At 56.6% G+C, this 15171-nt stretch overlaps 1 protein-coding gene across 2 annotated transcripts in view; it reads right to left on the bottom strand.

The window, feature by feature from the left end:
• Window positions 1-15171, bottom strand: part of AGRN (agrin) — a 73304-nt gene that overhangs the window by 20400 nt on the left and 37733 nt on the right. The window contains exons 8-18 of one of the 2 annotated variants that reach the window (XM_066563778.1): window positions 14392-14598; window positions 9477-9698; window positions 7179-7373; window positions 6203-6403; window positions 4248-4393; window positions 4053-4158; window positions 3382-3495; window positions 1375-1539; window positions 904-1047; window positions 440-564; window positions 97-202 (exon numbers count right to left, since the gene is read on the bottom strand). In XM_066563778.1, coding sequence (XP_066419875.1) covers window positions 97-202; window positions 440-564; window positions 904-1047; window positions 1375-1539; window positions 3382-3495; window positions 4053-4158; window positions 4248-4393; window positions 6203-6403; window positions 7179-7373; window positions 9477-9698; window positions 14392-14598 — 1731 coding nt within the window. Of the gene's footprint in view, window positions 1-96; window positions 203-439; window positions 565-903; window positions 1048-1374; window positions 1540-3381; window positions 3496-4052; window positions 4159-4247; window positions 4394-6202; window positions 6404-7178; window positions 7374-9476; window positions 9699-11375; window positions 11908-14391; window positions 14599-15171 lie in introns of those variants that run through there. The other variant, XM_066563779.1, reaches the window with a different exon arrangement.

Genomic DNA, 15171 nt, shown 5'->3' with positions numbered 1-15171 from the left:
CTGCCCTGGGGACACTGAGTGTGGCACTGTGCAGGGGACATTGAGTGTGGCACTGCCCCAGGGGACACTCAGTGGCACTACCCTGGGGACACTCACCATGGCACTGCCCCACATGCTTGACCGTGATGTGCTGGCCCTGCCTGCAGGCGATGGTCCGCAGCTGGCATTGGTCCCCGTAGGTGACACCATCAGAGCCACACACCTGGGGACACAGGGGACACCGGAGCTGCACCTCTGGGCCCCTCCCAGTGACACTACTGGGTCACTGGGAATGATGGCAGCGTTTTTGGGGGGCTCCTTTGGGGCACAGAGTGACCCAGGGCGGCTCAGGAGTGCCAGGGGACATCTGTGACCCGTGTGTCCCCCTTGCCCAGCAGGGAACAGCTCCTGCAGGATTTTCTGTCCCACCCCAAAGCCCCCCAGAGGGGTGTCCCCAAACCTTGGTGGTGTTGGCCTCGGGGCACAGCGGGGACGGGCACTCGCAGTGGGCGAAGCCGTTCAGCTCCACGCACGAGGCCCCGAAGTCACAGCTCAGCTCCTTGCACGACCTGGGGGCTGAGGGGTCTGGGCAGGGAGAGAGGGATCCAGGAAAACATCCCAGTTAGGCAGGAGCCAAAACCCCAAACTGACAGGTGCCAAAACCCCAAATTGACAGGACCCAAACCCCCACATAAACAGGACCCAAAACCCCAAATTGACAGGACCCAAACCCCCACATAAACAGGACCCCAAATAACCAGGACCCCAAATGCCAAATACACAGGACCCAAACCCCCAAATAAACAGGACCCCAAATAAACAGGACTCCAAACCCCAAATAAGCAGGACCCAAAACCTCCAGTACTGCAGGACCCAAACCCCAAATAACCAGGACCCAAACCCCAAACAAGCAGGACCCCTCACCCTTGTGGCAGCCCGTGGTGCCCAGGCTGCTGCCGTCGGGGCACTGGGTGCACTTCATGCCCGTGATGCCCGTCCTGCAGGAGCACAGCCCCGACATCTGCTCGCAGTCATCCCGCACCGAGCCCACGGGGTCACAGTGGCACGCTGCAACAGGGACAGGGCACGGCGTGGGGATGGGGCACAACAGTTATGGGGTGGGGAAGGGGGGAAAATACAGTCATGGGGTGGGAAAACAGTTATGGGGTGGGAACGGGGGAAGAACACAGTTATGGGGTGGGGAAGGGGGAAAGAACACAGTTATGGGGTGGGAAAGGGGAAAATGCAGTTATAGGGTGGGAAAGGGGAAGGGGGGCCTGACAGCCATGTGGGAAGGGGGGTGGTGATGTGCCATCCCTGTCCCTCAGGGAAGTGTCCCACCCCTGTCCCACCCTTGGGCAGTGTCCCCTCACTGTCCCTGTCCCCGTCACTCACGGGTGCAGCCGCTGCGGCCATCGGTGACGATGCCGCGGAAGTTCCAGAAGCCGGGCTCGCAGCGGTCGCACTTGAGGCCGCCCACGCCGGGCTTGCAGGAGCACTGCCCCGTGCCCGGGTCACAGGAGCCACCGTAGGAGCCGTAGGGGTTGCACTGGCACGTGCCTGAGGGCAGGGACACAGGGGACACCCGTGTCACCACCCCGTGCCACCCTGTGCCACCCCTGCTCTCCTCCATCGGCCCCCAGGCTGTCACCAGGAGCTCGATGCCATCAAGAGCTCGATGCCATCAAGAGCTCGTCTCTCATTAACATCAAAGGGGAAGGAAGCTATTAGAGGGTGATTATTAATTCATTAACGAGCAGCTTGATGGAGGGGAGGCAGCCAAAGATAGACAGGCAGGCGCTGTCCTTGTCCCAGCGGGGAGGTGACAGAAAGGGACAGAAAGGGACAGAGAGGGGCACAAAGGGACACCTGGGGAGGGGGCGAGGACACCCCAGGAGCAGGGAGAGGGAAAGTCCATGGATAAACCTGGCCCGGGGGGCTCAAACTGCTCCTTCAGTGGTGAGGGACACGGGTGGGACACAGACTGGTGACATTGGATTTCCACTGGAATCATCAGTCCATGGATTTCATGGATGGGGGAACAGGATTTCCACCAGAAAACCCAAAGATCATCACTGCCAGAGCGATGGAAATGCTCCTGTCCCCTGGAGCATCCCCCTGGACAACACCCCCACAGCTCCTGCAGCCTTTCCCACTATCCAGCTGCTTTCCCCCCATTATCCAGGTGTTTTTCCCCCCATTATCCAAGCTGCTTTTTCCCCATTATCCAGCTGCTTTTTCCCCATTTTTCAGCTGCTTTTCCCCCCATTATCCAGCTGCTTTTCCCCCCATTATCCAGCTGTTTTTCCCCCCATTATCCAAGCTGCTTTTTCCCCATTATCCAGCTGTTTTTCCCCCCATTATCCAGCTGCTTTTTCCCCATTTTTCAGCTGTTTTTCCCCCCATTATCCAGCTGCTTTTCCCTCCATTATCCAGCTGATTTTTTCCCATAATCCAGCTGTTTTTTCCCCCCATTATCCAGCTGCTTTTTCCCCATTTTTCAGCTGTTTTTCCCTCCATTATCCAGCTGCTTTTTCCCCCATTATCCAGCTGTTTTTCCCTCCATTTTCCAGCTGCTTTTTCCCCCATTATCCAGCTGTTTTTCCCTCCATTTTCCAGCTCTCCCTGCTCAGCATTACCCCACCCTGGAGTTGTGTCTCCATGGCGGATGTTTCCCCCCATCAGGCAGCCACAGCCTCAGCTGTTGAGAGCCTTTCAAAACGCTCCTGCTGGCTTGGATAATTAGTGAATAAATATTAATGAGCCCCTGGCCAGCTCAGCTTCCTGCACAAGGGGTCACCCAGCTGTCACTGGGCCTCTGCAAGGTCTCAGGTGACACGTTTCCCTCTGTGGAATATTCCTGTCACTCTGGCAGGTGGAAATGCCTGAGCCCAGTAATGGGTTGAAGGCACCAAGGCCCTGGAGGCACCTCTGGGGACACCCAAAGTGTCCCCTCCAGCATTCCCAAGGGATTGAGGCCTGGGAGGTGGCTCAGGGATTCTGGAGGATCATCAGTGGAAGGCTGTGGGGCAGGAGGGGTCAAGTCCCTTCTCCCAGGGACAAGGGACAGGACCAGAGGAAAAGGGGAGGTTCAGAGTGGATATTTGGGAAGATTTGTTCACTGGAAGAGTGGTCAGGGTTTGGAATGGGCTGCCCAGGGAAGCAATGGAATCACCAACCCTGGAAATGCTCAAAACCCTGCGCATGAGGCTCAGGGGTGGCGTGTGACACTTGGGGATGGGATTTTGTGACCACGGTGGTGCTGCAGCTCAGGAGGGCTTTGGCTTTTCCGCCTTGAATATCCCACGATCCTACATCTGGGGGGTGTCCAGCTTCACGTCCCGGGGACAGCACCCCAGATCCTCCCCAGCCCCTGTGAGGGTCCCCGGGGGTGGCACTCACTGGGACATCCAGCAGCTCCCACGCCCAGCGCCAGGGTGACGTTGTCGGGGCAGCAGCCGTAGACGCTCTGGCTGCAGTGCACGACCAGCAGGGGTGGCGGGGTGGTGGCCAGGGCTGCGGGGGGGCACAGGGACACAGGGGTCACCTCGGCACCCGGGATCCCGCAGCATTCCCATAAATCCTCCTGGAGATGCTGGGAACTGGAGGGGAGGCCCGGGACAGGGGACAGCAGAGCACAGGGACAGGGGTGGCCCCTGAGAGCAATTCCTGCTTATGGCCAGGGAAAGGACAGCAGGGACACAGCTGGGGACAGAGCCAGCAGGGAGGGGTGGCTGCCCTCTGGGGACACACCCAGTGACACACCCAGGGACACACCCAGGGACACACCCAGGGACACACCTAGCAGGGAGGGCGTGGCTTCCTTTAGGGGACATAGCTGGGGACACACCCAGTGACACAATGACGACACACCCAGCAGCGAGGGCGTGGCTTTCTTCAGGGGACACACCCAGTGACACACCCAGTGACACACCCAGGGACACACCCAGAGGGGGAGTGGCCTCCCAAAGGGACACATCCAGGGACACACCCAGCCAGGAGAGCATGGCTTCCCTGAGGGGACACCCCCAGGGACACCCCCAGAGCGGGGATGGCCTCCCCAGGGGACTCACCCCGGCAGGCTCCCTGGCTGGTGACCAAGAGCTCCTGGCGCTTCTCACACCGCGTCTTCTTCAGCTCGCACTCGTTGCCGTAGGTGACACCGTCAGAGCCGCACACCTGCCAGCAGCAGGGCCAGGGCACAGCTCAGGGCAGCCCCTGGCAGGGCTGTGCCAGCCAGCAGAGGACAGAAGGAGGGCAGGGCTCACCGGGCTGCGGGGCACGGCCACGCAGGTGAAGTCACAGACGCAGGGCTCGTCCTCGGCGTCCTCGTCCCACCAGCCCCCGAAGTGGCGGCAGCGCTCCTGCTCACACTCGCTGCCATCCCCCGAGCCCGAGCCCCCCGAGCCACACTCTGGGCACACAGAGAGAGGAAAGGAAAGGGTTCAGTCCCTGAGCTTGGCTCCTGCTCACACTCACTGCCATCCCCTGAGCCGCACTCTGGGCACACAGAGAGAGGAAAGGAAAGGGTTCAATCCCTGAGCTTGGCTCCTGCTCACACTCACTGCCATTCCCTGAGCCCCCCGAGCCACACTCTGGGCACAGGGATGCAATGGGTTCAATCCCTGAGCTTGGTTTTATGAGATTGAAGGTGAATTTGTTACACTGGAGACAGTTCTGCTGCTTGGGATGGTGTAGAATTATTGGAGGTTGTGTTGGATATAGGAAAAGGTTTAACAAAAGGTAAAATAACAAAAATTTTACAGAGGAAAACTTAAGTTAGGGGGAAGAGGTTCTTCCTCTTGCTAAAACACTCTACAAAAATAATTATTTCTTTTGTTCTACTCCATGCCTTGATCCGGGAACCTAAATCCCAACTGTGCAGGACCCAAAATCCCAAATAAACAGGAACCTAAATCCCAGTTATGCAGGACCCAAAATCCCAAACAAACACCCCCAAGTGTGCATAGGGAGATTGTGGGTGACGTGGAGCTGGGGAAGGGCTGGGATTTGGGGCTGGGATTTAGGGCTGGGAGAGGACTGAAGCCCCTGGGGCTCTGCAGGATGAGCTGCAGCAGCAGCAGCAGAGCTGTGGCTGATTTCAAAGGCTGCTGGAAGGGGAGAAGGGATGGGGGAAGGGGAACCTGGCCCTTTCTCTGGCGTGATCAAAGGCTGGGCTTTGGCATTACACACAGAATTATTCAGGCTCTGCCTGAGGAGGGACAGCAACCTGAAATCCCCCGAGCAGGGCTGTGATCAAACACCCTGCTCTGCCTTCTGCCTCAGCTCTGCCCTGCTCTGACGTCCTCCCCCACGTGTGCCAGGCAACCTCAGCTCTCTCCCTGTGCCAGCAGGAGCCCACAGCTTCCCCTGAGTGGGAAAACTCTGCAGGTTCTTTATTTTTAGGCTCACCAAGCCGACCCCAAAACCTTCCCTGGAGCTCTGCTGAGGCAACAGAGCCATGGGATGGGAGGGGTTGGAAGGGAGCTCAAAAATCATCCAGGACCAAACCCCTGCAGGGGCCAGGGATGGCACTGGAGAGGGAAAATTTACATTGGATGCAGAGACAGGACAAGGGGGAATAGGTTCCAACTGAAAACTGGAAATTTAGGTGGGATATGGGGAAAAAAATCCTCCCTGTACTTTGGCTAGAATTGGAAAAAACTGGGATAGCAGAATGGGGGCTGGAACTGGAAGGGGGCTGGCGCAGGACTGGGGGTCCTGGGGGTCCTTTGGGCAGTGAGGGAAACATGGCTGGTACAGAACCTGCTGTTTTGGGGGGGTTTTGGGGTTCTCACAGGGCACAGAGGGACAGCAGAAAAGCATGGATGGTGCAGAACCTGCTGTTTGGGTGGTTTTTGGGGTCTCACAGGGCACAGAAGAAGCATGGCTGGTATAGAACCTGCTGTTTTGGGGGGGTTTTGGGGTCTCACGGGGCACAGAGGGACAGTGAGGGAAGCATGGCTGGCACGGGATCTGCTGATTTGGGTGCCTGGGGTCTCACAGAGCACAGTGGGGTCCTGTGGGGCACAGAGGGAAGAATGACTGGCACAGGATCTGCCATTTTGGGGTGTCTGGGGTCTCACGGGGCACAAAGGAAGCGCGGCTGGCACAGGACCTGCTGCTCTGAGGGGGTTTAGGGTCTCACAGCGCACAGCAATTGAAGCTCCCTCCCCTGTTCCTTCCCTTTCCCCCAGCCCCTGCAGAACCAGGGCCAGCCTACCGTCCTCACAAGGTCCCATCCTGGCCACCTCGATGCTCTTCTGCAGCTGGCACGAGGCCTCCTGCAGCTGGCAGGGGCTGCCGTAGGTGACGCCGTCGGTGCCGCAGACGGGGGCCGGGGGCTGGCGCTGGCAGCGCGGGCACAGGCACTGCCCGGCCACGCAGCGGCTGCCAAAGGAGCACACGGAGCTGCCACACGACTCTGGGACACAGGGAGGGACACGCTCAGCCCCCCGAGCGGCCCCCGCGGCCGCCAGGGTGTTGTCACTGAGCTGGGACCGTTATCGCTATTAATTCGTTATTAATTTAATTTGTTACTCCTTATTTAATCCGTGCAAACTGGATGCCCACCCTGAGTATTCTGGATACCCAGCAGCTCTTTCTGGAGGGAAATAGATCCCATTTCATCATCTATTCTGGGAGGCAGCTGCCACCCTCAGCCATCCTCCCCCAAACTGTTGGGGAATCTCAGCCCAGCTGGACAGGTTTGTATGAGGCTGAAATCATCACCACAGCTTTTGTAATAATGAAGGAGCTGAGCAGGGCTTTTAATTCATTAAGAAATTAGCCCAGACAGCTCCCCGGGCTGGGGAGTGGGGAGGAAAGGAGGAACAAAGAGGAATTGACCCCAGGGGATGGAGGGGAGGGAGGGGATCAAACACAGCCCTGCTCTCACTTCTGCTGCTGGCTGTTAACACATTTTTATCCTAATTCCTACCCTGGCCCCACGGACATTAATCCAATTTCTCTGCTTGGCTCAGACAAATAACACAGGGGGCACTTCCAGCGAGATGGGGGGAAACCAAACCAAAGCTGCTGGGGAGCCTGGAAATATCAAATTATCCCCCAGGTAAAAGGGAAAATCACCCAGGCAGGGCGTGAGAGCGACCAAATCCGCGCGATGGAGCAGCGGGGCTGAGCGTTGGCGACACAGGGGACAAAGAGGGGGACAAAGAGGGGGACACCGTGACACTCACTGCAGTGGCCCTGGGCAGCCACCAGGATGTCCTTCTGCTGGGTGCAGGCCCTGACGTGCAGCTCGCACTCGCTGCCGTAGGTGTTGCCGTCGGTGCCGCAGACGGGCTGCGCCGAGGGCACGCACTCGGTGGGGCACACGCAGCGCCCCGTCTCCGCCTCGCAGATGGCACCAAACTGGCACTTCCCGCAGGGCTCTGGGCACGGCAGGGCAAAAAACAGGGTTAGAGCAGCTCTGGAGGCTGGGCTGGACCGCTGTGGGGTGCTCTGGGCTGCAGGTAAAGCTCATTTTGAGCGCGATGCAACCTGGATGCTCCCAGGGATGAGGCAGGCACGGATTCTCTGGCAAGCTCCCCAAAATCTTTTACTAAATACCTATTATTAGGTATTATTAGGAAATACTTATATTTTTAGATATTTGTGTATAAATTGTCTGGGTTGGAGTTAAAGCTCATTTTTGAGGGACGGCTTCTGCTCTCCAACCTGGATGCTCCCAGGGATGAGGCAGGCACGGATTCTCTGGCAACCTCCCCAAAATCTTTTACTAAATACCTATTATTAGGTATTATTAGGAAATACTTATATTTTTATATATCTATATATAACTTGTCTGGGTTGGAGTTAAAGCTCATTTTTGAGGGACACCTTCTGCTCTCCAACCCGGATGCTCCCAGGGATGAGGCAGGCACAGATTCTCTGGCAACCTCCCCAAAATCTTTTACTAAATACCTATTATTAGGTACTATTAGGAAATATGATATTTTATATATTTATATTTTATATTAATATTTATATAATGTAACTATTTTTTTCCTATTATTAGGAAATATTTAGAATAGAGACTCGACAAGGTAAAGGCCTTGTCGAGCTTCTAAAGCAGGGAAATGAAAGCCTCAGGTTTTGGCTTTTCTATTTTTCAGATTCTGCACTGATGCCTCAGGTTTCAGCTTTTCTAATTTTCAGATTCCGTGCTGCTTTCATGTGTGTATTTCTGAGCTTCATATTAAGGTTCACATTAGGTTTTTTCTGGGGGCACAGAAAAACCTTGATTTTGTATATATTAAAAAAAAACCCCTCTCCAAGCAGCTCTCCCTGCTTGCAGGAGACAGCAGCAAGCACATCCCCTGACTCCTGGGTATTCACTGATTCATCCTCCCCTCCCAACACCTCCCTCCCTCCCTGCCAGTCATTTCACCAGGAATTTGGCTCCAAGGTGCTTTTCCTGCTTTTCTCCTGCACACAGCAGCTGCTGCCTTGGCATGGGGGAGGAGGAGGCACCAACCCCCTGCTCAGTTCCTGCTGTTGGCCTGGAGGCTTTTATTCTGCTCTGGAGGTTTTTATTCTGGTTTTTTTCCTGGCTTGGTGGGTTTTATTCTGGCCTGGTGGCTTTTATTCTGGTTTTTATCCTGGACTGGTGTTTTTTATCCTGGCCTGGAGGTTTTCATCCCAGCCTGGAGGTTTTTATTCTGGTTTTTATCCCAGCCTGCAGGCTTTTATTCTGGCCTGGAGGTTTTTATCCCCACCAGAAGGTTTTTGTCTCAGCCTGGACATTTTCATCCCAGCCTGGACATTTTCATCCTGGCCTGGAGGTTTTTATCCCGCCCTGGCGGTTTTTCTTGTAACAACCACAAAATAATCCCCCTGCCCAAGTCTCATCACATCCTTTGTCCTTCACCCTGGTGTTCCTTTTGATGACACAGGCCAACAACAAGAACAACAAAACAACAATCCCAGCCCAAATCTCACCACAGGGTCCCCTGTGACAGATGCTGATGTTCCTTTTGGGGACACAGCCACCCCCAAGGCCAGCCCCAGCCGTGTCTCACCGCAGGGCCCATGTCCCTGGTGTCCCTCTGGTGACACACCCAGCCCTGATGCCCAGCCCCAGCCGTGTCTCATGGCAGGGCCCATGTCCCTGGTGTCCCTTTGGTGACACACCCAGCCCTGATGCCCAGCCCCAGCCGTGTCTCATGGCAGGGCCCATGTCCCATGGCAGGGCCCATGTCCCTGGTGTCCCTTTGGTGACACACCCAGCCCGAGCCCAATCCCAGCCGTGTCTCACCGCAGGGCCCACGTCCCTGGTGTCCCTCTGGTGACACACCCAGCCCTGATGCCCAGCCCCAGCCGTGTCTCATGGCAGGGCCCATGTCCCACGGCAGGGCCCATGTCCCTGGTGTCCCTTTGGTGACACACCCAGCCCTGATGCCCAGCCCCAGCCATATCTCATGACAGGCCCCACGTCCCTGGTGTCCCTCTGGTGACACACCCAGCCCTGATGCCCAGCCCCAGCCGTGTCTCACCGCAGGGCCCCTTGTGCTTGACGCCGATGTCCCTCTGCAGCAGGCAGGCCATGGCCTGCAGCTCGCAGGGGCTGCCGTAGCTGCGCTGGTCGGTGCCGCACACGGGGTCGTAGCGGCCCTGGCACTGCTGCTGGCACTCGCACACGGCCTCCTGGTTCTTCACCACGCACGTGGCCCCGAAGGAGCACTCCACGCTCAGGCAGGGGCTGGGAGCACCCAGGTCTGCAGGGGACAGGGATGGCACGGCTGGCACGGGGCAGGATGTGACAGTGTCCCATGGGGGGCACCCGCCCGCCCCGAGCCATGGTGGGTGTCAGAGCTGCTGGGCTCTGCGCCCTCCTGCCACCCTGCCATGCCCGGCCCAGCACAGTGCCCGGGCCTGGCAGAACCTTCCAGAGAGCTCCCACGGGGAGGGCTCACTGCTGGGATCCACTGCTGCCTGAAAATCAGCTCCCTTCCCTGGGATCCACATTGCTTCCCTGAAAACCTCCCTTCCCTGGGATCCACATTGCTTCCCTGAAAAGCTCCCCTCTCTGGGATCACACTGCTCCCTGAAAATCAGCTCCCTTCCCTGGGATCCACACTTCTCCCTTCCCTGGGATCCACTGCTCCCTGCAAAGCTCCCGGGGCCCCCCAGGAGGAGCTGCCTGGGGAGGACACACCTGGTTCCTGCTCATCGCCCACCCCATCCTCTTCCCTCCTCTTCCCAGGGAGCTGCTGTGGGGCAGGATGGGCACATCCCGTGTCCTGCCCTCAGCCCAGATTCCCCCTGGATGCACAGCCCCAGCCCAGCAGTGCCGCCTCCCCTGGGGATGCCCAGGGGTGACAAAGTGAGAGCAGAGGCCGTGTCCCACTCCCTGCTGGCAGGGACACCCCAGGAATCCCCCCAGCACCCAGGAGCCGAGGAAGGAGTGGCTGTGCTGCTGGGGACAGAGCCAGCACTGCCCAGTGACCCTCTGGGACAAGGAAAGGACACCACGGGTTTCACCTGGGCTGGACAGTGACAAGGACACAGGACAAGGACACAGGTGGGGACGGACAATGCAGCCTGGAGGAGATGGAGCGACAGCAGACACAGCACAGCCCTGGCAGCAAGACAGAGCTGGGCAAGGTCCCTCTTCAGGGGCCCTGGGCATCTCCCCTGCCAGCAGCACCGTGGTGGCACCGCTGTGGCACCTGTGCCAGGCAGCCAGGAAGGGCCTGGAGCAGGATCTGCCTACCTAGGGCCAGGGTCTGCAAAGGAACAGGGACAGGGGACAGCTCAGGCACAAGGACACAGCTCTGTCCCCAAATTCAGGCACAAGGAACAAGGACACAGCTCTGTCCCCAAATTCAGGCACAAGGACATAGCTCTGTCCCCAAATTCAGGCACAAGGAACAAGGACACAGCTCTGTCCCCAAATTCAGGCACAAGGACACAGCTCCAGCTCTGTCCCCAACTTCAGGCACACGGACACGACTCCACCTCCGTCCCCAGCTTCCCTGCAGCTCTGAGCTCTCCCCAAGCACCAGGAATTGCTCCCTGGGCTGCTGTCCCCACGTTTCTTTCTTTTTTGTCCCCATACCATGTCCCCTGCACACAGAGACACCGATCCACAGGGGAACATTCCCAGGAGAAGCCAACTCCGAGCAGAATCAGCTCCTGCGAGCCTGGCAGAGGGAGCTGGGAGCCCTGGGACAGGGGACAAGCAGGACACACAGCACAGCTGGGGCAGCACAGCTGGGGCAGCACAGCTGGGGCAGCCCAGGGCAGGCAGAACTCCAGGCAGGAGGATCTGGGGAAGCCATGGGGGTCATTTGGGAGCAGAAGGAGAGGGAAAATCAACCAGGAGCAGTCCAGGGTGATGCAGCAGCCCTGGGGAGGGGCTGGCTGAGGAGTGGGGGGCTCCCAGCACCCACCTCTGCTCCCACTCTCCTTTGCCTGGAGGGCACAGCGGGCACCGGGCAAGAGCAATTTCCACTCCAGCAGGGTTTGGGGCCAGGGATGGGACAAAGGCCAGGGCAAGCTCTCCATCCTGGGGGCTCTCAGGGCAAGCTCTCCATCCTGGGGGCTCTCAGGGCAAGCTCTCCATCCTGGGGGCTCTCAGGCCCAGCTAGAGCCAGGTGGGAGCAGTGAGAGGGGGCCACGGAGCAGGGGCAGAGGCGAGCTCCCAGCAGAGGTGTCCGGGCAGGGAGCAGGAGGCTGTGCCAGGACAGAATTCCTTCCTCCACACAGGCAACACTGTAAAACACAAGACACAGACAAAAGAGGAAAGAGAGAGAGAGAAAGAGAAAGAGAGGACAGCAGAGAGAGGAAAAGACAGATGCAACTACAGACACCTTCCTTCCTTCTTTCCTGCACTCCTGGCCATGTCAGCCTCATCCCATCCCTTCTTTCTGAGCTGCAGCACCCAGAATGACTCAAACCAAGAAATTTGACGATGAATGCTTATCAAGAATTATTATTTTACCAATTAAAATTGCAAAACTTGTTTGTGAATGAAGACCTGAGCTGAAAACAAGCAAACAAGCAAGCTTGTAACAGCTAGCTACAAAATAGAAATTCCTGTGTGATGTATTTTCCAATTGTTCTTCCGATCGCTTACTTCCCTTTTAACGGCTTGGATGGTTTTGTTTGGCTTTGCCTCCCTGGCCTGGCTGCTGGAAAAGGCGGGAGAGCTCAGGGCTTGTCAGGCAGGTGCTTGTGAGGGGTTAAAACGCTGCCAAGCCCTTGCCCAGCTCTGCATTCCCACAGCTCCCAGGCACGGATGAGCTCCCCAGCTCTGAGCTCAGAGCTTTTCCTTTTCCTTTCCAGAGCTGACAGGGCTAAAAAAAATCTGCTCACACCTCCTGGGGATGGGCTCCAGGGCTGCCTGGAGCTGTCACAGGCACTCTGCAACCCCACTTTTGGCAGACAGAGCCCTGGTTTTGATTCACTCCCCCATTTTCTGCTCGTGTCCCACCAGGATGCAGCTCCTGGAAGCAGATGTGTGCTGGGCAGGAGGGAGCCGAGCTGAAATCAAGGAGAGGGAGGTGGAGGGAGGGATGGCAGGTGCACCAGGACCTCACCCTGCTGCTCCTGGCCTTTTTCCACAGAACACGGTGGAAATGATGTGTGGCTGATGCTCAGAGCAGCGTGAATTCCCTGCTCATCCCAGAAATTTGGGAATTTTCAGCCTCTCAAGGAGGCACAGGGGAGGGTTTGAGGAGAGCCAGGGCTGCAAAAACTCCCCCCTGATGGGATCACAGCCCTTCCCACAGGGAAAACCTGGGGGATTGACTCCCAGCCATTCATTCCCCCACCAGGAACACAGGGAAATGGAGGCTTAAAAATAACAGCTGTGATTATTCTGAGTGGGATTTTGGGAACCTGACAAATTCCTTTCCAGCAGCTGGGTCTGGCAGCCTCGAAATCCTCCAGCAGGAGCACAAAGCCAACAAAACACATCCCCAGCGTGGGATCCTGATTGCCAGGCACTTCAGGAGGCTCAACCCAGCTGATACCTGATCAAACATCAGCTTAAAAGTACAGGACGCAGTTCCAGAGGTGGGAAAAACCCAAACTGAGCCGAAATGAACAACTTGTAACTCATCCAAATGAGTGCAGGGGCTGCTTTAACCTCCTGCACTTCCCAGGGGGAGAACCTCACACCTGGACACTCCTAAGGATCCAAAGCCCCATCCCATCCCATCCTCCTGAGAAAGGTCCATGGGGGAGCTTCTCCTAGAGACGAGACAAAGACACGGTGAGAGCTGCAGAGAGGGCACAGAGGGAAGAGTTCCCGGTGGAGAGAAGCAGGCAGGCATGGAAGGGAGAGCATGGATGGATTTGGAGACTGGCACTACCCTGGGAGGAGCGATGGATGGCATGGGTCGAGGGGGACATGGTGGGGAGGGACAGAAACCAGCAGGAGGTCACAGACACGTGGCTCAAACACAGACGGGTGTCCCCTGTGTCACACAGCAGACAGAGACAGGAGACGTGCACACAGCGGGGCTGCTGCAAGGACAGAAACACGGGACAGGGACGCGCCAGGCTGAGCCCAGGGCTTGCTCAGGGGGCACCCATGCAGCCCTCAGCCATCCTGCCTGGAGAGGGCCCGGGGAGGTGGGGGATCAGCATTCCCACAGGAGAGGGGAGCAGCATCCCCGTGGGACAGCATCCCCATGGGACAGCAATCTGGGGACCAACATCCCTATGAGACAGGAGGGAACAGCATCCCCATGGGACAATTGGGGACCAGAATTCCTGTGGGACAGGGTAGGACCAGCATCCCTGTGGGATGGCAGGGACCAGCATCTCCATAGGACAGCATCCCCATCCAGGACCATTTGGTGACCACCATCCCTTCCCTGTGGGACAACTTGAGGACCACCACCCTTACAGGACAACTTGGGGACCATCACCCCTACAGGACACCAACCCTACAGGACAAGTTGGGTACCACCATCCCTACAGGACAATCTGGGGCCCACCATCCCTACAGGACAGCATCCCTACAGGACAACTCGGGGCCCACCACCCCCACATGACACCATCCCCATGGGACAACTTGGGGCCCACCATCCCTACATGACACAACCCCTAAGGCCAACTTGGGGCCCACCATCCCTACAGGACAATTTGGGGCCCACCATCCCTACATGACACAACCCCTACAGGCCAACTTGGGGCCCACCATCCCTACAGGCCAATTTAGGGCCCACCATCCCTACATGACACAACCCCTACAGGACAATTTAGGGCCCACCACCCCTACAGGACAATTTGGGGCCCACCATCCCTACAGGACACCACCCCCGTGGGACAGCTTGGGGCCCACCATCCCAGTCGGGCACCTTGGGGATCACCATCCCTACAGAACAGCCTGGGCCCCCCAGCCTCCCGTGGCCCCGTGGTGCAGGCCAGGTCGCCCGGGCCCGAGGCGGCGCTCACCGCAGGGCCCGTCGTGGCGGGTGGGGATGTGCTGCTGCTGCAGGCACTCGGCGCGCCGGCGCTGGCAGTCGCTGCCGTAGGTGCGGCCGTCGCGGGCGCACAGGGGCCGGAAGGCGCCGTCGCAGGCGATGCGCTCGCAGGAGCAGCGCGCGGCCCCGCGCCGGTTCAGGCACACGGCGCCCAGCCGGCACGGCTCCGGGCACTGGTCTGTGGGACACGCCAGGCGAGGGTTAGTGCGGGTTTCTTAATATTTTCCAGGTTCTCTACTGATTTTTTTTACATATATTTTTCAGGTTGTCTACTGATGCTTTAGTATTTTTCTTAATATTTTTCAGGTTCTGTATTGATGCTTTAGCATTCTTTTTTATTATTTTTCAGGTTCTATACTTTTTAAAAATATTTTTTTCAGGTTCTGTACTTTTTTAAAATATTTTTCAGGTTTTGTACTGATGCTTTAGTATTTTTGGTAATATTTTTCAGGTTCTGTACTGATGCCTCAGGTTTTAAGTTTTATGTTTTTCACGTACTGGACTGATGCCTCAAGTTTAGGCTTTTATGTTAATATATAGAGTATTATAATAAAGTATACTTATTATATATTTATATATAATGTATTGTATATATATTTATTATGTGTACCTATATAATGTATTATATAATATGATTAATATATTATATTGTATTTAATATATATTTTTATATTTCTATATTTTATATATTATAATATAGTTATTTTCTATAATATAATTATTTTATCTATTTCTATATTTATATATAGTA

Source organism: Molothrus aeneus, chromosome 21 (assembly GCF_037042795.1).
Source record: "Molothrus aeneus isolate 106 chromosome 21, BPBGC_Maene_1.0, whole genome shotgun sequence".
NCBI lineage: Eukaryota > Metazoa > Chordata > Aves > Passeriformes > Icteridae > Molothrus > Molothrus aeneus.
Note: the sequence above shows the minus strand (reverse complement) of the source record. Positions and strands in the feature narration are given on the sequence as shown.